General features: G+C 42.6%; 2 protein-coding genes across 9 annotated transcripts in view; one reads left to right on the top strand and one right to left on the bottom strand.

Moving 5' to 3' along the window:
* Positions 1-2586: 2586 nt before the first annotated feature.
* Positions 2587-21848, bottom strand: part of xkrx (XK related X-linked) — a 48266-nt gene continuing 29004 nt past the window's right edge. For all 8 annotated transcript variants that reach the window (XM_048604910.1, XM_048604912.1, XM_048604909.1 and 5 more), the window contains 2 exons: positions 5526-5719; positions 2587-2850 (listed from right to left, as the gene is read on the bottom strand). The gene's annotated coding sequence lies outside the window, so the exon portion shown is untranslated. The remainder of the gene's footprint in view (positions 2851-5525; positions 5720-21848) is intronic.
* Positions 6622-8466, top strand: LOC109915404 (solute carrier family 25 member 53). The gene has a single exon (XM_048604916.1). It carries the CDS (start codon positions 6664-6666, stop codon positions 7519-7521), a length of 858 nt encoding a protein of 285 aa, XP_048460873.1. The 5' UTR covers positions 6622-6663; the 3' UTR covers positions 7522-8466.

Genomic DNA, 21848 nt, shown 5'->3' with positions numbered 1-21848 from the left:
CTCTCTCTTTAGGCTGTATCCTATTGTTTACTCCATGCCCTACCCCCGTCCCTTTTTTTTCTGCATACAAACTGACATTTTCCCAGCCACCGTCAGTTCTGAGGAAGGGTCACCGGACCCGAAACGTTAACTCCGATCTTTTCTTCACGGATGCTGCCAGGCTTGCTGAGCTTTTCCAGAAACTTCTGTTTTTGTTGTGAATAATGTCATTTTAATATTAGAATTAAAGGAAGCTAACCATATCTAAGTAAATGTTTAACTCTGACATTGGTTAAAGCCAGACAACTGAAAGCCTTTCTAGATAAGCATAACACTTCCTCTGGCATAGTGGAAAGTACCCCAGCAAAGAAATAGGCGAGGCATCATTTCCATACTGCAGAACCTTGCACAGCTAGTTTCTACTACTTTTTCAAACAAGGGGATCAGCACACATTGATCAAAATGGGAATGTTGTAAGTAACTGATAATGCCTAGTGTATCATGATGGTGTGTGGGCAGTTTGAACTCAAGACATTGGAATCAAGCCATAAAATAAGACTTTGAGAATTATCTAACAAGCTGTCTACGTGTAAGTATGCAAATATGTTCCACTTCTGATATGACCAAATGCAAAGGGCAAGATAAACCACATATTTCCTGAAGTTACTTAAACTAGACTTTTACACTTAAAATGCATTATAGCAGCAAGCCCAACAAAGGTTCACCTGCTCCCTCCATTTGCTGGCCCTAAAGGAGTTCTACTATTTGGATTTAAACAGCCAATGTAGGAATAGTAGTTGGTTTCCTGGGCTTCATTCTGTTGCTGGTCAAATTTGTGGTTTGCAGTGTCCAACATACAATTAACTTCACACCAAATGGTCTGGTGAGCAGAGCCTCAATTTTTCTTCAGAAAATGGAATCTTAAATTTTAATGTGGTTGCTAACATCATAGTTTACTATGTATTGTGGTGGGTCGGGATATGCACTTGTATAGGTTTGTTTAATGCTTCTCTTTTCATTTAATTGGAAAATTCATGATCTTCAAACCCCAGTCAAGAAAGGAAATGCATAAGGAGATAGACTATTCACCCTTTTTGAGCCTTGCTCCAATTTCAAAGCATTATAAGGGATGGTAAGAAAATGAAGATATTTTCAGAACATTCCGGGAAATTTAGTGTGTGGAACAAGGGTTTAGGTTATCAAAGGGGAAGAAGTAGGTATTGCGACTAGGAATTTCTTAAACATGATTGTTTCTGCTTCCATTCAATGGAATGGGTGTTGCAGTGGTGGTTGATTTGGATTATTTATGGTCATGCATATTTTGTTACAAAATACTGAAAAGCATTGTATAGTGTTGCCACTCTCTGATGCCATCTTAAAACACTGAAAAATAAGCCAAAACATAGAATATAAAGGCATTCAACTTCTAAGTCCTCCTCGTTGAGTGTTCCCCCTGGTCCTAGTGGCCAGACAGTAGTCCCTTTCGCCACGTTGCCACTGGAATGAAAGTCGCCACTCTTGGACACCATCACGCCTCCACCGCCCTTGCCACTGAGTCCTTGCTGGGTCTTGCCAATGCAGATGCTGCCACGTACCGCACATGCCCATACTCTATTCTGCCATTACCGTGAGTATGCTTCGGGCCCATCTTGCCCTTGCGGCTGCTGCCAATATCACAGGGTTTTGCACTAGCCCAAACCTGCCTCTGCCACCACCTCCATGAATCTGCGTTGGATGCAGATGCCATCAGGAACCCAAATCCCCCTCTGCTGCAGTAACTATGAGTCGGCGCCAGGACAATCTCAACCATTATACACGTAGATGTGCCAAATATATGTTCTCACTAGAACTCTCGGTGTTACTTTGTCTTTTCTACCTCATACTAATGTGCCTTTTCTAACTGCTTATGCTTGTACTATTTGTTTTCATCCATGATGGTACTTGTTGTCGCCTAAGGCTAGAACAGACAATTTAAACAGCCCAGGCTTTTTTCAGAGATCGTACCTATAATTAATTTCTTTGTCCTTTGCTGTTTCACTAAAGAATGTGCACATTGCTTGAGCATCTAAATACTAAACTGAAAAAAATTGAGAACCTGCAAATACAGATCAGAAATTAACCAAAATGATGGAATGTGTGAAGTTTCTAAAACCAGTAGCCAGATCAGAGTTGGAATTCCCAAGGGTAAAAATTGCACGACTGTAGCAGCTTACACGAGGCTAAAACTAAGAACAATGGGAATAACAATGCGTTACAGATGGTGAATCGTAGGTAGTTCAAAGCTGCACTTCAGCAGTGCTGCAGGGTTCGACAATGGTGTCCTAAATCTTTTGTTTCTACAATATAGATCAGATAAAGCTATGAGCACATTTCACCTGGCCTCTCCAACCTTTAAGTGTAAATAACCGATGATTTTCATTTGCGTTATAGTTGTGTTTTGGCTTTCTTGGGCAGAATGAGATGAATGGCCTCACTCTCCTGCCTGTGGAATGGTTTTCTTCGTTTAGAGCCCGATTGTATATGAACGCAATTTGATGGTGGTTTTGGCAGTGTTCTTGATTTCGTCTGATTGTCACATCCCAACTAGAATAGAAGGTACAACGAAGAGGAAAAATAAATACAATTTATTAATTAAGCTCCAGTTGCTTTCGGGAGGCGCAGTGAAAACAACAACTCAAACTATTTTTTAAAACCTTCTGAAGAGGAATAATCTCACAACGCAATGTTACACGTATTACCTCACGATCTCCGGCCCGATTGTCGTTCAATCAGAGCCATAGCCGGGCTGTCACTCCACAGAATAGCCCAATCAAAATTGGAGTGAATGAACCTGTCCTCTGAGTGGTTCTGCTCTCATCATGTAAAGATTAACTGTGAAGGTTAATAGGAAAACAAGGGGGAATCGAAAATACTCATAATAGCACCTGTCAACGATTTTAGAACAGCATCCTCAAACATTAAATGCCGAATTCAAGCAAGGTACAGTTCAGAACATAAGCTTCAGCTTTGGAAAATTGAATTTGGGCGAATTTGTTCTTTGTTGTCCATCAAAAATATTTGATCAATCCTTTGTCTCCTACAGGTTGTAACATCCACTTAATTTAAGGATACTTGGGTCCAATTCTACGACAGTGGCTATCGTTTTATTTTAAAAAGAAACTGGTGGATTAGGATTGATTTTTAATGCTTTTTCTATCTACTTCATTTCAATCGCAGCGAATTTTCTTCTCCGTTTTGTAGGATTTGGTAGCATAAAAAGTATAATTCATTTAGTTAAACGAGCAGCATCGATTTTCTTTTTAATGGGTCTGAAGACATACCGCCCCACCTACTTGAAAACGTATATCCAGGCTGAACCATCGGCTTTGTGCCAGTCGGCTTTTTCTTAAAATCCTTACCGTGAGGAAGCAGGCCATTCGGCACATCGACCCTCCGAAGAGCATCCCTCCCAGACCCAGACCCAGACCCCCCCCCCCCCCCCCGCATTTCCCATAGCTAACTCACACATCTTTGGACTGTGGGAGATAACTCCGTACAGACAGTCGTCCGAGGGTGAAATTGAACGCCGCCCCTTCATAGGTGACTTGTAGTTACCGACCCCATATTCTCTGTACCGTAGCTTCCCTCTGCCTTATCAGTGTCAGTGATCTCTGCAAATATGTAACTTATCATAATAATAATCTTGTGTTATTTAAATCTAACACACGACGTTCTGTTAAGGATCTCTGGTGGGTTTATTTTCAGTGAGATATAATGTACAAGGTGAAATGCAGACAGCCTGTGCCTCCAGTATTACCGTGCAGAGCCACTTAAAAACATCTGCGTATTGGTCATATTAGCATTTGAGCTGTCTAAACGATATCACTCTAAAGGTGATAACACGAAGCTTGGTGCTTTCAATTCAGACATAACTGCTCCCAACGCTCTTTAGGAACTTGCCTTTTTCTAGTCACCATGACTTTCAATTCATGAAAATCGCATGTCACAGAATAAGTCCTGTTCATTTCCTCAGATGCCTGCAGAGTCATGAGGGTCTACAGCACTGAAAAGTGACCTTTGACCCATTGAGTGCACCAGTCAACAGCAACTACCTAACCTTCCTAAAACCATTTTCCAGCACTTAGCCCATAGCTTTGTATGCCTTGGCACCTCAAGTGCACATCTAAATATTTCTTAAATGTTATGAGGATTTCTGCCTCCATCACCCTTACAGAGAGTGAGTTCCAGATTCCCACCACCGTTTGGGTGAAAAAGCTCTTCCTCATCTCCTCTAAACCTCTACCCATTACCTTAGATCTACGTCCCTGGTCATTGATCCCTCCATCAAGGGGAAAGGTTCCTTCTTGTCTACCCTGTTTAGGCCCTTCATTATTTTATACATTTCAATCACATACAGCACAGTGGCTCAGTAGTTAACATTATTGCCTCACAGTGCCAGGGACTCTGGTTCGGTTTCACCTCTTGAGTGACTGTCTGGATGGAGATTGGACATTCTCCCTGTGTCTGCAGGAGTTTGCTCCAAGTTCCCTCTCACAGTCCGAAGATGTGCAGGTTAGGTGGATTGGCTGTGCTAAATTGCCATAGTGTCCAGGGATGAGTAGAATACAGGGTCGGGGTGCTGGGTCTGGGTGTGGATGCTGTTCAGAGGGGCAGTGTGGACTCATTGGGCTGAAGGGTCAGCTTCCACCTATAAGGATTCTATGATTCATATTCTACCTTCCACCCCCTGAATCTTCTCTCCTCCAAGGCAATCTCTCTTCTAACTAAAAGGTTCCAGATTTACTCTCTGCTAAGTCTCCTCTCCAATGCAATCATATCCCTGCTAAAATGTGGATTTCAGAACTATCCACAATATTCTAGCTGTGACCTTTATACAGGTCCAGCATAACCTCCCTACTTTTAAACTTTAACCTTAATAAAGGCAAGTATCCTTTAGATCTCATGGGCTCTCACTTTTGCTACCAGTCTGGGCTGGCACGATGGCTCAGTAGTTAGCAATACTGCCTCACAGCATCAGGGATCCAGGTTCAATTCCAGCCTTGGGTGACTGTGTGGAGTTTGTGCATTCAGTGGATTGGCCATTCTAAAATTGCCCATAGTGTGCAGGTTAGGTGGATTAGCCCTGGGAAATGCAGGAGTCAGGGATAGTGGGTCTGGGTGGGATGCTGTTCAGAGGGGTGGTGTGGACTCAATGGGGGCCTGCTTCCACACTGTAGGGATTCTATGACTTCCCCCAAGCAGGGCTTTATCAAAGGCCTTGCTGAAGTCCAAGAAGACTACGTCGAATGATTAAGTTCTGCCTCTCCAAGTGGAAATGAACTCTGTCCCTCAGAATTATTCCTAATAGTTTCCCCTGATTTCTATACCCACATCATCCCTCTCATTAGTGAACACCAACACAAAATTTTACTTTAGAACCATACCTATGTCCTCTGGCTCCACACACAAACTACTATTGTGGTTCTCAATAGACCCTACTGTTTCCCTAGTTATCCTTCTACCATTACTGGACTTGTAAAATAACATGGGAGTTTCATTTATTTTACCTGTCAGTATCCATTGGTATTCCTTTTTAGCTAAGATAATATTCCTTTCAAGTTCCCTCTTGCACATTCTACTCTCCTCCTGGCCTTCTGCTGTTTTCAGTCCTTGATATCTGCTGGAAGCCTCCCTTTTTCTCTTTATCCAATCCTGTATATCCTTGATAGCCATTAATTTCAGTTCTTGTTGCTTAGTTTACCTAGATGCAAAGAGCATTAGGAGGAGGAATACGGAGTAGACATTACAAATAGAACAGGAGAGAACTAATAGAACAGGTGACTTGTTAATAAAATTCAGATGCTTGAGATTAAGAATAGGCACTGTGCAAGATGACAGAGGAGGACTTAGGCTATAGAGATGTCAGTAATGTTTATGATTGAATATTTGGGGTTTGGAACTTGAGTCAAACTCACCTGTTTATTCTGTTAAAGGTATATGATGGCCACAACCTGTGTGCTTGATCTTGATCATTTTTCATTGTGGCTATAGTGCCCTGAGTGGTTTGGAGAAAATAGGTGTGTTTTAGTATTTTTATGCACACTGAAGGTGAAGCTTAAGTCAGGACAGGAGATCAAGTAGGAGCTTCATCTAACTAGCTGATAAGCTGTGAAGCTTCAAAGTAGAAGGTGAAATTGTAATTGGAGAGCTCTATTGGCCAATGCAAATTGGGATAGGTAGAGTCATGTATGGGAGATAGTCGACTGGGGACCATTGGCTGTCTGTAAAGTAAGGTTGATTATGAAGCAAGAATGAAACAGATGTTGGCCTGTATAGGAGTTGGAGAATGTGATAAATTAGAATGTTTGTGTATGAAATAAAAATAAAGGCAGCTTGCTTTTGCTATACATTTACAAACCTGAGTTTACCAAACCTATTATGTGATGATGCCTGTTGATAATAAAAAAAATTACATTTACAACAACCAAACCTCACTAAATTTGATTATGATAATAAATTTATCCAGGATTATGTTTAAGTTCATCTAACGAACAGAAAACATTACTTATGCAATATGCAATATATGTACCAATGTGTATTATCAAACAATGTTTTCTTCTTGTTTTGAGTGAAAATAGTATGTGAAGAAGACAGTTATGCAGTGAATATTGATACTTTTTAATATACTACACAGAAAAATTGAAAATGCAGCAGGATTCTGAAGACTCAGTGGCAGACTCACTGAAGAACTGTGGAATCGGAGCTACCTCTAGCTGTCTTGCGACATTTCTGACGTTTCCAATTCACAAAACAATTTTTCGACAGCAAATCCATGGTTTTATTATCCGAAAAGCTGTCACTCAACTGTGTCAAGAAGGCCTTATCAAGTTTTACAGAGGAATTCTTCCTCCACTCCTAGCCAAGACCATCCAAGGTACCTTGCTGTTTGGTGCTTACGATAGCCTCATTAGAAATATCTCGACAGAGGATACACGTTTGTACCATCGCTGCATTGCAGGATCCCTATCTGGAATCATCGAAGCATTGGTCTTGACCCCATTTGAACGTGTCCAAAATATCCTTCAGGACCACAGGAAAGATGTCAAGTTTCCCAATACCCATAGTATCCTAAAGGAGTTTAATTCTTACAGCTTTAAAAATAAGTTACAACTTGGGTACTATCGAGGCTTCCTCCCCATTCTGCTGAGGAATGGAACAGGCAGTGCCCTTTATTTTTCTTTCAAAGACCCAATTAAGAATTTATTCTTGGATCAAGGTGTTCCTAGTGGCATTTCTGCTTTTGTTTCTGGGAGTTTCAATGGAATGATGGTGTGTTTCATCCTCTATCCACTTAGTGCAGTGATTGCAAACATGCAATCACACATTGGAGAAAAGAAAATGAGCCTTTGGAATTTCATTGCAAAATTCTGGGTATCTCGTGCCCGAAGCCTGTTGTACATATATAGAGGTGGTTCCCTGGTCATACTGAGGTCCTGCATAACCTGGGGAATAACCACAACTATTTATGAATTTTTAAAGGCATCACATTTTTCTGAAAATTAGTATTATTTAGAATAATTTAAGATTTATTTTTCTGAACAAACTGAGTAACCCATACATTTTTCAGGGTATTTAGAATAACTTTGATGAAGGTATATGGAATGTATAACAACGTTTGGAAACGACAGAGTTATAAAACATTGTAATTTGGTAGATGAGAGCAAGACATTCCGAGTCTTTAATTCTGAACAAGATTCATATTAGAATCAAAATGTTAGCTTAGTCCGTCTGGCAGCGTCCGTGGAGAAAAATCAGAGTTAACATTTTGGGTCCAGTGACCCTTCCTCAGAACTGATGGTAGCTAGGAAAATGTTTGTTTTTATGCAGAAGATAGGATGGGGGTGGGGATAAGGATTAAATGATGGGTAGAGATAGAGCCCAAGGAGAAAGATGAACAATTGAACAGACAAAGGAGTGATTAGCCTAGGAGAATGAATAGCTACTAATAGGGACTACTAATGGCTAACAATGGGTCATGTATAATAGCGCACCATGTGACAACAAGGCCAGGTATGTGCGAGTTGGTGTAAGGACATGGAAGAAGGTGCCTCAAGCCGTAAAATTGTTGAATTGTTGAAAATCGTGATACTGTGAGTGGAAAAGGAATAACATGCAAAGACTTTGCAAAGGAAGAAACTTTCCAACTTAAACCGAGACCTAGGTCCAAAGGATTGACTGAATTGAGGATCTTCGCAGTTGACGACAGCTTGATAGCATCACCAAAAATAAAAGACCCGTGAGAAAGTCACTTAATTCTACCTCTCTTGAGTTGAACCTCTCAACCACAGACTTTGTTCCTTTTTGCCAATATTTTGCACCCTCAATTTTCTTGAAAGAACACTCACCTCTCCTGCCTGACCTGTTTATGAATGGATGTGTGCATGTTGGATTTAAAGGGGTATAATTTAAGTCTGCGTATTTGTAATTAAAAATACATTTTGCCATGTTAGAGGCTAAAGTTGTAACAATAAATAAGTTTCTGTTTTCTTGTTCTTTGATGAAACCCAGTATGAGTTTCATTCATCTTGAATAGTGGTCACATTCAGATTAAATTGCTCAGAATTCACACTTATGATTCATGGAACAGTAGGGTTTGATTTCCAGCACATTCTTCCCATTACGTCATGACACACTGTTCTCCTGCTGTGATCCCATTTTTCATCTCCAATAACATGAACTCATGCAAAATTATGCTATCCAGTGTCTCTAACTTACACTGAGTTCCATTCACACATTTTTGCTGTGCTTACTGACCTAATAGTCTGGGACCCCTTGATTTTAGAGTTTTTATCCTTTGTTTCACCCATCTACCTGTAATATTGTCTGGTCCCACAACTTTCCTATCCCACACTGACCTATCTGAGCTCATACAATCCTGGCCACTTGCACATCCTTGATTTTAATTGCTCCAGCATTGGCAGCCATGTCTTCGGCTGCCTAGGCCTTGAAACCCAGAATTCTTTCCAATTCTCGACTCATGCACAACTTTCTTAAGAACCTACATCTTTGTTCCAGCTGTTGCTCACCTGTTCTAAAACCTCCTTACGCATGCTCAGTGTCAAATTTGCTTGATAATATTCCATAAAATACTTTGGGATGTTTGGCATAAGTTATCACTTATTAGTTATTTAGTCTTCAGATGTGGGCAACACTGGAAAGAGGATAAAATCACCTATCTACAATTGCCTTAAGATGAAGTGCTAGACCTTCTTGCTGTGCTGCAGTCTTCATGGTGATAGCACTTCCACAATGATGTTAGTAGAGAATTCCAGGATTTTGATCCACTGGACATTAATGAGCAGCAATATAGGCTTTTTTCAGGACAGTGTTTGACTTGGGGGGGAGTTTACAGGAATGGCGCCTGCGTGGTGTTAATGCTACTGGTGTTACTGCTTTGCAATGTGATTCGGACAAACTAAGTGAGTGGGCAAATGCATGGCAGATGCAGTATAACGTAGTTAAATGTGAGATTATCCATTTTTGTAGCAAAAATAGGAAGGCAAAATTATTAGAATGGCTATAAATTGAGAGAGAAAAATGTTCAACGAGACCTAGGTGTCCTGTGCACCTGTCACTGAAACTAAGTGTGCAGGTGCAGCAGGCAGTAAAGAATGCCAACTGTATGTTGTCCTTCACAGCAAAAGGATTCAAATACAGGAACAGGGATGTCTTGCTGCAATTACATAGGGCATTAATGAGGCCACACCTGGAATACTGTCTGCAGTTTTGGTTTCCCTATCTGAGGAAAAATGTTCTTGTTATGGAGGGAGTGCAGCAACAGTTTACCAAGTTGATTCCTGGGATGGTAGGATTGACATATGAGGAAAGATTGAGTTGAGTCGTTAAATGCAGGAAGGATATTCCTGATGATGGGGTACGGAACCAGAGGTCATAGCTGATGCATAAGGGGTAAATCTTTTAGGACTGAGATGAGGAGAAATTTCTTCTACCAGAGAGTGGTGAGTCTGTGGAATTCACTACCACAGAGTGTAGTTGCGGTCAAACATTGTGTTTTCAAGAAAGAGGTAGATGCTGCTCCTGTGGCTAAAGAGATACAGCGGAGTGCAGGATTAGGGTATTGAGCTCAATGATCAGCCATGATCAAATTGAATGGTCAAACAAATTTGAGGAGTTGAATAGCCTAATCCTGCTCCTGTCTTCTATGATTCTATGCTTCTGTTTTTCTATGCTATTGCCCTTCTTAATAGTAGAAGACATAGATTCACCTTGCATATTTGAATTAGACTTAAATGAGTTACGTCGATGCATCCAATAATCCATAGAGCAGCCAGTGTGACGGTTGTAGAGAGCACGGATATTGAGATCAATGGTAGCAGCTCAAATCTGTTCTGTCTTAGATGCCATTGAGCATCCTGAGTTTTGCTTCCATTGTGTAATGAAAATGTGGGCCTAACAGATGATTCAGCGGTATTGTGAGGTCAGAGCACAGAGTGCACAGCTTCTTTTCTACTCTTATAGCCAGTACTCATAGGGCTGATCTAGTTAATCTTATAATCAATTTGATCCTTCTCCCAACATAGTGATGTACAAAACTCAGTGCTGATGGCAATGTTCAAGTCAGGAGTTGACAATTAGAGTTTTCTTGGAGATGCACATTGGCACATATGACAACAATAACCTAGGGTACGTTCGTCATGTCTGGCTTAAATAGCTGTAACAGTGCCTGCCATGATCACAACACAATTCAATGCAAACCATTTTCCTCACACTGCATAGACACCTTATATTTCCCATTTAGAAATATGTAGACCAGCAGCAGCTTTTGTATGTATGTAAGGCAGTGAGCATACATATTAATCTCTGGATATATATAAATGTCAATAAAACTAGCCCCAGATATCACTGTCCAGAAATTGCCCTCCCATATTTGATAATAAATCAGAAGGAGCGAGAAGGGAAACGGTGCATTGCTATTTTCTGAGATCCTACCTCATTCATATATGAAAATCAACCCCACTGTGCCTAACTAGACTACTGACTCTTAAATGCACTATATCTCAGCCTCCTCCCAAGGACCTACAAGTACAGGTGCCAGCCTTCAGCTAACTCAGCTGATTCCATGTGATATCAAGAAACAGTTGAAGGCACTGGATACTGTAGAGCCTATGAGCCCTTGATAACATTTTGACAAAAGTCTGAAGACTTGTTCTCCAGAACTAGCTGTAACCTTACCAAGCTATTCCAAAACAGTATTAGCATCCACTTGACCATATGAAAAATTGTCCAGGTATGTTTAGCCCAAAAAAAGTAGGGCTTCCTAATCCAGCAAATTACTGTTTTGTCAGTTTACTCCTGATCATTAGCAAACTGATGGATGGTATCATCAACAATACTACACTTACACATCAATCATCTGCTCACTGATAGTGCAGATTCCACCAGGGCCACTCGGCTCCTGACCTTATTATAGCCTTGGTCTAAATATGGAAAAAAAGAACTGAGCTCCAGAGGTGAGGTGAGAGTAACTGCCCTTTATTATCAAGGCAGCATTTGATTACATTTGACAAGAAGGAGCCTGAGCAAGACTGGAGTCAGCTGGAGTTAAAGGCAAAAATCTCCATTAATTGGAGTCATATCTAACACAAAAGAGGATGGTTGTGGTGGTTGAATGCCAATCATCCCAGTCACTGGATTTTGCTACACTAAATCCTCACAGCAGTGTCTATGGACCAACCGTCTTCAACTGCCTCTTCAATGATTTGCACTCCAGAGACAGAATTGGTGATGCTTTCTGATGATTGCACAATGTTCAGCACCAGTCATGGAGTGTTTCAGTATCCAAGGAGTTGTGTCCATTTGCAGGAAGACCTGGATAGTATTTGTGATGTGCAAGAACAAGGCAATGACCATCTTCAACAAGGTTGAATTTAACCATAAGTCCTTTACATTCAGTGGTGTTACCATCACTGAATCCCTAATTCCTGGGGGTTACCTTTGACCAGAAACAGAACCAGGAATAGAGATTTTGTGATTCTGCAGTAAGTAACACACCTCCTGACTTTTAAAGACACATATTAGGAATATGATGTAATAGCCCCCCGCCCCCAATTTTCCTAAATTAGTACAGCTCCCAACAAGCTTGACACTATCCAGGACAAAGCAGCCTGCTTGATTGGCACCCCTAAGATATCCACTTTCCAATGAACTGCTTCAACAGTATGTACTGTAGTGATTGTAATGAGGTAGCCAGCTGGACTTCATAGAATATGAGTTCTCTGATTGGACCAGGTAAACAGCTCCAATCAGGGAGTCCTGGCTGACATAAAAATAAGGGGACCGCCGTAGATATTGCCACTCTGAGAGCTAACTCTGAAGAGACAGGAGTAAAGTCAAGGACTGTTCATATGTAAATAAAGGGGGCTTGGTGATGGAATACCAGCCCCTGTGGAGCTATTTCAGTGACAACGAGAGTAAAGCACAACCCTGAAGAAACTTGCTCGCAACAGTTGACTTTGAGTTGGGGTAAGCATTTCTCATATCATGGCTTTGTTTAGGAATCTTGACTCATTCGACCCTGATGTCAAGGATTGGGCCCAGTACATGGAAAGAATGTGTTATTTTTTTCCAGGCAAATGACATTGTGGCAGATGAAAAACAATTAATAATTCTCCTGATAGCCTGTGAAGCTGTAGTCTTTTCTCTTATTTAGGAGCCTAACTTTCCCTGAGGCACCAGATACTAAAACCTTTCAAGAATTGATGGACATAGTTAAAGAATATTATGACACCAAGCCTCCTCTAAATCTGAAACCCTGTTGTTTTTACTTGGCAATGGGAGAACCAGGGAATCTGTATCAGGATTTTTGACTACGTTAAGATAATTGGCAGAAGCCTATGACTTTGGTTTAACCCTTAATGCGATACTTTGATATGTGGGATTAATGATGTAACTATGCAAAAATTCCTACTAGCTGAAGGCCATACTGGACTTCAAACAGGTGCTACAACTGGCTTTACCATTGGAAAATGCTCCACTTGTCACATATGAGTTACAGGATATTCCGATGGAAATAGACACTCATGCCAGTTCAACTGATGTTGAGGAACACCATTGTATAAAGGCAATTGCATAGTCTCACTCCGAACATATCCTGAACAGAGGGATTCTAGGTCAGCACACAGCAAAATCCCAAAACAAGCATGGCAGCTCAGTGGTTAGCACTGCTGCCTCACAGCCCCAGGGACCCAGGTTTGAGTCCACCCTCAGGCAACTGTCTGTGTGGAGTTTGCACATTCTCTCCATGTCTGTGTAGGTTTCCGCCAGGTGCTCCGGCTTCCTCCCACAATCTAAAGATGCACAGGTTAGGTGGATTGGCCATGCTAAATTGTCCATTATGTCCAGGGATGTGTAGGTAAGGTGCGTTATCCATAGGATATGCAGGGTTACGGGGAGGAATGGATGCGGGTGGGATGCTCTTTGGCAGGTCAGTGTGGACTTGTTGGGCCGAATGGCCTGTTTTCACACTGTAGGGATTCTACAAAGCCAAGCCTTGACCAAATAGTTGAAGTTTTCTTTGGGATCCTGGCTGGCCACTCATTCCAACCTATCTCCCCGTGAACTGATTGCACTCCATGCTCTCAGATCCAGCTCTGACCCTATAATTAAACCTGTTGCCAAGGGTGGTGCTGTTGTTGTCTGGCATACTGACCTCTACAGTGCAGAGGCTGAGTGCCAGCTCTCGGGTACCTCCTCCTATCTCCCCACCAGACCATCACCCCACCATGGAACATCAGGCCATTGTGTCCACTGTGATCACTAACCTCATCTCATCTGGTGAGCACCCCCACAACCCCCCCCAAACAACCTCCAAGCTCACAGTCTCCCAACCCCACTCAACTTGCTTCTACCTCCTTCCCAAAATCCATAACAGTCCTGTCCCTTCCCACTTACATCCTCAACTCCTCTGCTGATTTACTTTAGTTTCAGAATTTCCAGTTTATGGGCTCCACCCACCTCCACTTTACCATGGATATACAATCCCTTTACACGTCAATCCCTCATCAGAATGGTCTCAGAACTCTCCACATTTTCCTGGAAAATGGGCCTGAATTGTCCCCTTCCACCACCATCCCCGTCCATCTGGCCGAGCTCATCCTTATCCTGAGCAACTTCTCTTTTAACTCCTGTTGCTTTCTTCAGGTCAGAGGGGTGGCCATGGGTACCCACAAGTGCCCCAGTTATGCCTGTCTCTTTTAGGGGCACATGGAACATTCCTTGTTCCAGTCCTATTCCGGCCCCCACACACAACTCTTTCTCCAGTATTTCCACGATATCATCGGTGCTGCTTCCCTCTTTCGTCTGGAATTGGAAAAGTTTATCAATTTCACTTCCAATTTCCCCCCCATTCTCATCTTCACTTTGTCCATCTCTGTCTCCTCCCTTCCGTTCCTCAACATCTCTATTTACATTTCTAGGGATAAGCTAGCCACCAATATCCATTACAAACCAAACGACTCCTGCAGCTACGTTGACTATACATCCTCATACCCTGCTTTCTGTAAAGACTCTATTACATTCTCCCAGTTCCTCCACCTCCATCGTATCTCTTCGGATGATTCCTCAGCACCGTTGTCAACAGGGCCCTCAGCCAGGTCCAACCCATCTCCCGCACTTCAGCCCTCACTCCCTTTCTTCCTTCCCACAATAGCGATAGGGTCCTCTTGTCTTCACCTACCATCCCACCAGCATCCACATCCAAAGCATCATTAGTCACCACTTCCCCAACCTCCAGAGGGGTTCCGTCACCAGACACATATTCCCCTTCTCTCCCAGTCAGCCTTCCGCAAGGACCATTCCCTCTGGGACACCCTGATCGACTCCTCCTTTACACCAACACCCAACACCCTACCACAGCTCCATGGCACCTTCCCCTGCAACCATAGGTGTGACAGCTCCCTGTTCACTTTGTCCTTCCTTGGGCCCCAAAAATACCTTCGAGGTGAAGGAGAGCTTTACCTGCACTTCACTCAATCTAGTCTACTACATTCGCTGCTCACAATGTGGTCTTGCCTACATTGGGGAAATGAAGTGTAGACTGGGTGACTACTTCATAGAACGTATATGTTCTGTCTGCAAAAAAAAAAAAGACCCTGAGCTTCCTATTGCCTGCCACTTTAACACACCACCCTGTTTCCTGGCAAACATCTGTCTCAGGCTTGCTGCAGTCTTTCAGTGCAGCTCAGCACAAGCTGGTAGAACAACACCTCATTTTACACTTGGGGACCCTGCAGCCTTCTGGACTCAATACTAAGTTCAACAATTTTAGAGCTTGAGCACCTTCCCCTATGTCTTTACCCCCACCCCCATACACCAGGCCTTGTTAGCACATGGTCTGCTATTGTTAGTCACTAATTAACCCCATTCATAGCTATTCATTCTCCCAGGCTGATTGTTATCCACTCCTTTGTCTGTTCAACTGTTCTTCTCTCTCTCTTTGAGCTATGTCTCTACCTATCATTTACATGTAACCGCTCTCCCCATCCTCTCTTCTGCATAAAAACTCACTTTTTCTTCGCTATCATCAGTTCTAAGGAACGGCCACTGGATCTGAAATATTAACTCTGATTTTTCTCCCCAGGACCTGCTGAGCCTTTCCAGCAATTTGTTTTTGTTTCTGATTCCGATTCCAACATCCACAGATCTTTTGGTTTTTATTCAGCCATTGTAGTTGCTACAGGTATGTGGACTCAAGACAACCAAAGAATCCTACTAAATTGAGTAAGATAAGTCATAGGCCAGGATCTAGGAAGGTACCCATGAGAGTTCATACCCTGGAAAGTCCACCTGCATCTGGTTTGGAACAGTTAAATTGCTTCGTAACATCCAAATCAGACCGAATCAGAATAAACACTTGGTTACATGGTCTTCATGTTCTAGTGGAGGTCGATACTGGCACAACTGTATCAGTGATCACAGAACCAGTCTTTAACAAAATTTGCTTTGGACTCCAACCCTTAAGTTTGTGCGAGAGCTCGGCTAGACTGAGAACATAAATCGGGGAACCTTTACAGATAAAGGGTACAACTTTGGTTCTAGTCTCTCACGAAAAGCAGCTGGTTCAGTTACCAATGATTGTAGTAAAAGGCTGGAGCCCATGCCTGATAGGGCGAAATTGAATGTGAGAAATTCACCTAGATTGGCTCAACATTTTTCAATTAGAAAATGGCTGCCTGAGTGAAGTCCTAATTAAATACCCAAAGTCTTCCAGGAAGGTGTAGGGACTATCAGAGGCGTCAAGGCCACCTTGCATTTTGGCCAGGAAGCAATTCCACAGTTTTGCAAGGCCTGCCCAGTGTCATTTGCCTTATGGGCAAAAGTAGGGGTGAGATCAGGAGGCTGGAAAGTGGCGGAATCATCAAACCAGTCAAATTTTCGGAATTCAGTCATACCAATTGTGAAGCCTGACAGGTCAGTTCACTTTTGTGGGAATTTTAAACAAATGGTCAACCACTTCTCACAGCTGGATAAATACTCAATCCCTTGGATCGAGGATTTATGCGCAAAGTTGGCAGGGATCTGTCCTTCACGAAGCTGGACATGAACCATGCTTACCCGCAATTGCATTTAAACGAGAATTCCCAGAAGAATGCTACAATTAATATCCATGAGGGCTTGTACCAAAATACAAGACAGCCATTTGGGGTATTGTCAGCCTCTTCAATTTTTCAACAGATGATGGAGACTATTTTGCAAGGTCTACCTCAGGTCACCATTTACCTAGATGATGTTCTAATAACAGAGAAAACAAATACCCAACATTTAGAGAACGTGAATATTGTCCTAAGGCATTTTCCAAGGCGGGTGTACATCTATAAAGGGAAAATGTGCGCGCTCCGGGTCCTCCAAGTGACCTACTTGGGCTACAGAGTTGATAAGACCAGGTTACACCCACTGGAAGATAAAGTGAGGGTGATCAAAGGTGCCCCAGCTGCCACATGTGTCCAATAGCTTAAGTCATTTCTTGAGCTGGTAAATTATGGAAAGTTCATAAATAACCTGATCTCCATCCTGGCACCTTCATATCAACTCCTTTAAAAAAAAAGGGTCAGCCTTGGAAATAGTCACATACACAAGCCCTAGTTTTCACAGAATCCCTACAGTGCAGAAGCACGTCATTCAGCCCACCGAGTCCACACCGACCCTCCGAACAGCATTCCACCCAGACCCACCCTGACTCACCCCCTACCCTATCCCTGCACATCCCACCCCAGACACTATGGGCAATTTAGCATGGCCAATCCAGCTAACCTGCACATCTTTGGACTGTGGGACGAAACCGGAGCACCAGGAGGAAATCCACGCAGACACAGGGAGAATGTGCAAACTCCACACAGACAGTCGCCAGAGGGTGGAATTGAACCCAGGTCCATGGCGCTATGTGTCAGCAGTGTTAACCACCGTAAAAAATAGCTATCATGCTCTAAGAAGTTGGCGCACTATGATCTCAAGAAAGATCTGGTATTGACGTGCAATGCCTCCCCATACAGCTTCGGGACGGCATTAGCTCTTAGGTGGCCCAATGGAGAGGAGCATCCAATATTGTAAGCATCCAGGACTTTGCCTAATGCAAAGCATAAATACACCTCGATAGGGAAGGAAGGTTTGGCAGTCAGACTTGGAGTCAGGAGATCCCACCAATACCTTTATGGACAAAAATGTGTGTTAATAACAGACCACAAATCCCTACTGGTCTGCTTAATGAAGACAAGGCAGTGCTGCCCAGAGCTTCAGTCCACATTCAGCAGCGGGCTCTAACACTAAGTGCTTATAATCACAAGTTAGAACATTGTCTGGGAGGCTGAGTAGCAAAGAGGGATGCAAGTAGCCCCATTAGTAGATACACTACCAGTGGTACCCACAATGGAAGAGTCTGTAATGGTATTAAGTTTTCTGAACACATTCCCAGCCATAGCTGACAATTTCAGTCTTTGGACACAGAAAGGTCTGGTCCTTTCAAAACTGAAACATCAGGTGGTGATGGGGGAAACCGAAATTGAAACCTGTTTGGACCTGGAGAGAGCAGCTCACAGTCGAGGGTGGCATATTATAATGGAGCGCAAGAGTGATTTTCATGAGCAAAGGTCACAGCCAAAACTGGCTGAACTCCAACAGGGCCATCCAGGGGTGACCAAACTGAAGATATGGACGAGAAGTTATATCTGGTGGCCAGGATTGGATACAGACAATGCTGTGATGGTGGGGGCAGTGCCCAGAGGGCCAACAAGGATAAAGGTTACCACCAGTGTTCCATATCCATGGAAATAGCTGGTAAACCTTGGACTTGATTATGCGTCAACTACTTATGGGTCAATTGGGTCAACGTTCTTAGTCATTGCAGACACACACAAAGTGATCGGACATGCATAGGGTCCATTCATGAAACACAGGGACAACAAAAGAAAATCTGCTCACATCTTTTTCAATACACGAAGTCCTGGAAGTGTTAGTCACAGCTAATGGGCCATTATTTGCAGCAGGGAATTGGGGTATTTCCTAAAGTCAAATGGGATTCGACATATAAGGACAGCTTGGTACCACCCATCAGCCAATGGCCTGGCAGAAAGAGCAGTCCAAACTTTGAAGACAGTCTTAAAGAAACAGCCTACAGCTTCACCGGATACCAACATGTCCTAGTTCGTTTCTGATTACAGGACCACCCCATACAACACCAAGTAAGAAAGACAGTTTACTTCAGGGGACGAAGTTCGATACAAGATTCACGGAAATAGCCCTACATGGTTAAGAGGCATGGTCGACATGAGGTCAGGACTAGTTATGTATAAAGTTCAGATAGGTGCAATGGTGCTGAACAAGCATGTGGTCCACATGAAAGCTGAAAATTTGCAAATTACGCAGGAGTAAAACATGCCCTGCCCCTCTGAGCAGTCAGAAAGGCTGTATGGAACCCTGGGTTCACCATCTCCGTTTAGCGTTGATGAGACCTCAGAATCAGACATGACAGATATAACCATCTAGATGCCTTTGCTGCTGGAAGACGAATGAAATTCTACTGAGGCACTCCTGGTGCAAGAGGCGAGCTTCAGTGGGTTATATACTGCCCGCATCAGATGCCAAGTCAGAAGAACCTGACCCAGTGCTAAAATGCCCCAGGAGGCCCTCCAGAAAAGGGACTGGCCAACATCCTGGGACTCGGAGGGAGAGAGATGCAGTGATTGTAACGAGGTCAGCCAGCTGGACCTCAGAATATAAATTCCCTGATTGGGCTGGATTAACATCCCCAATCAGGGAGCTCTGGCTGACTGATAATAAACAAAGAAGTGTCTGGGATACTGCCACTCCAAGAGCTGACTCTGAAGAGGCAGTACTAAAAAGTTAAGGACTGTTCATGTGTAAATAAAAGGGTGACTTTGTGACAGAATACTGGCCTCTGTGGTGTTACTTCATGTACTATCTACAAGATGCACTGCAACAATTCACTAATGTTTCTTCAACAGTACCTTCCAAACCTAAGACCTCAACTATGATGGAGGCCAAAGACAAATGCATGAAAGTACTACCCTCTAAAAGCTCCCCTCCATGCCACATGCTGTCCTGCCTTGAACTATTCTCTTAATGTCACTGGGTCAAAATCCTGGAACTTCTTTCTAAACAGGGTGTACTTGACATCACATGAACTGCAGCAGTTATGAACATTTGAACAAGGAGCAAGGGTAATCTATTCAGCCACTCGGACCTACTCCATAACTAAATAAAATCATGGCTGATCTGACTGTAAGCCCAAGTCCACATTCCCATCTACCACTTTTGCCCCTTTGTTTACCAAGAATCTATCCACCTTTACCTTAAAAGCAACCAGTTCCAAAGACTTGCAACACTGGGAGAAAAATCTGTCTTACTGCATTGCCCCTTATGTTTAAACAGTGAAACCCTATTTCTAAATTGTCCCATTAGATGAAATATCATTTCCACATATACTTTGTCAAGATTTCTCAAGTTCTTACATATTTCAAGCAAATCACCTCATACCCTTCTAAACTCCAGTCAACACAAGCCTAACTTGTCCAACCTTTCTTTATAAGTCAACCTGTCCATTCCAACTATTTTCTGGGAAATCTTCTCTGAACTGCTTCCAACACATTTGTGTACAAACAAGGAAAACAGAAATAGGCCATTTGGTCCACTGAGGCTACTCTGCCATTCAACATGATCATGGCTGATCCTCTATCTCAGCACAACTCTCCCATGTCTCCCACACTCCTTGATACCTTTGCATTCTTCTTTAAACAAAGTGTACCCTAAACATACTGTACCCTACACTCCAGATATGATACAAGCACAACCTCCCTATTTTTGTATTCACAATAATACCCTGACAATAAATAATATTCCATGAACTTAGTTAATCACTTGCTGTACCTGCATACTAACCCTTTGTGCTTCGGGCATCAGGACATTCTGGATGTCTGTTGCTTCTGGATCTCAGAGCACTGTGATCTCTCACCATTTAGATAAATCACATTTTATTCTTCTTTCCAAAATGGACAAATTCACATTTTTACTCCACTTTCATCTTTTGTAGCCTAAGAAGTGTGTTCTTCACAACTTACTTTCCTACCCATCTTTGTCTCATCAACAAATTTTGCATTCATACTTCCTGTCCCTTCATCCATGTTATTTACATGAAGTCCAAATAGTTGAGGTTCCAGTTCTGATTTCTATAGCATTCAACTCATTACAACTTGCAAACTTACAAAATACCATTTACACGTACTCCCTATTCCCTGTTAGCCAGCTGATCTTTTACCCATGCCAATATGTTACCCCTTACACCATAAGCTTCTATTTTCTGCTGTCGCCTTTGGTGCGACACTTTACCAAATGCCTTCTAGAAATCTAAATACAGTGCAACCAACGGTTACTCTTTATTCACAACACATTACTTCCTCAAATAACTCAACTAAATTGGTCAAACATGATTTCCCTTGTTGTCTCTGCCTGAGTACCTTGCACTTATTAAGTCCCTGCTATACCTTCTTTTATAGCTTCTAACATTTTCCAAATGTTAAGCTAACCAGCCTGTTGTTTCCTGATTTCTATCTCTCTCCCTTTTTGAATGAAGGAGTTAAATTTATTGTCTTCCAATTTGATGGGACTTTCCCTACACCTAGGGAGCTTGAAAAATTGAAACCAATGCATCAACCATCTGACTAGCCACTTCATTTAAGACTCTAGGAAGAAATGCATCAGGACTCGATTGTTTCTCAGCCTGCAACTTGTACGGGGTAATCAGTACTACTTCTTTGCTCATTATACTTCTCTCCAAGTTCTTCCCTCACACCCATTTCCTGGAATTCCTGCCAATTGCCACACACCCACTTCTCAAAGGGGTGCTGAGGACAAAATCAATTCTTCTGATATTGCCCCTAGCTATGTTAAGTCTTCAAACTGAAATTGGTGACAGAGATAGTTTTAACAGATTTTAAAGAAGTTGTTATCCCCAATGGCTTCTTTTAATGGGATTGAAGTTATTTAGACTAAAGTCAGGGGACATGGCCTCGGAAAGAGTTTAAGACAGAGAGATGAGGAGGATTTTTTCTGATAGAGGGTGGTGAACCTTTCAAATTCTGAACCTCTGGAACCATGGAATCTCAATCACGGCCCAGGAGCAGGCAGGTGGGACTAGTTTTGGATTATGTTTGGCATGAATTGGTTGGACCAAGGGGTCTGTTTCCACATTGTGTAACTCTGATTCTATGAGCTGCTTCCAATCCACTTTAGCTCAATCTATTGAGACAACAAGGTGCAGGGCTGGATGAACACAGCAGGCCAAGCAGCATCATAGGAGCTTA

The sequence above is a fragment of the Rhincodon typus genome, chromosome 14, assembly GCF_021869965.1.
Source record: "Rhincodon typus isolate 14 chromosome 14, sRhiTyp1.1, whole genome shotgun sequence".
Lineage (NCBI taxonomy): Eukaryota > Metazoa > Chordata > Chondrichthyes > Orectolobiformes > Rhincodontidae > Rhincodon > Rhincodon typus.
This window is presented reverse-complemented; position numbering and strand designations above follow the sequence as displayed.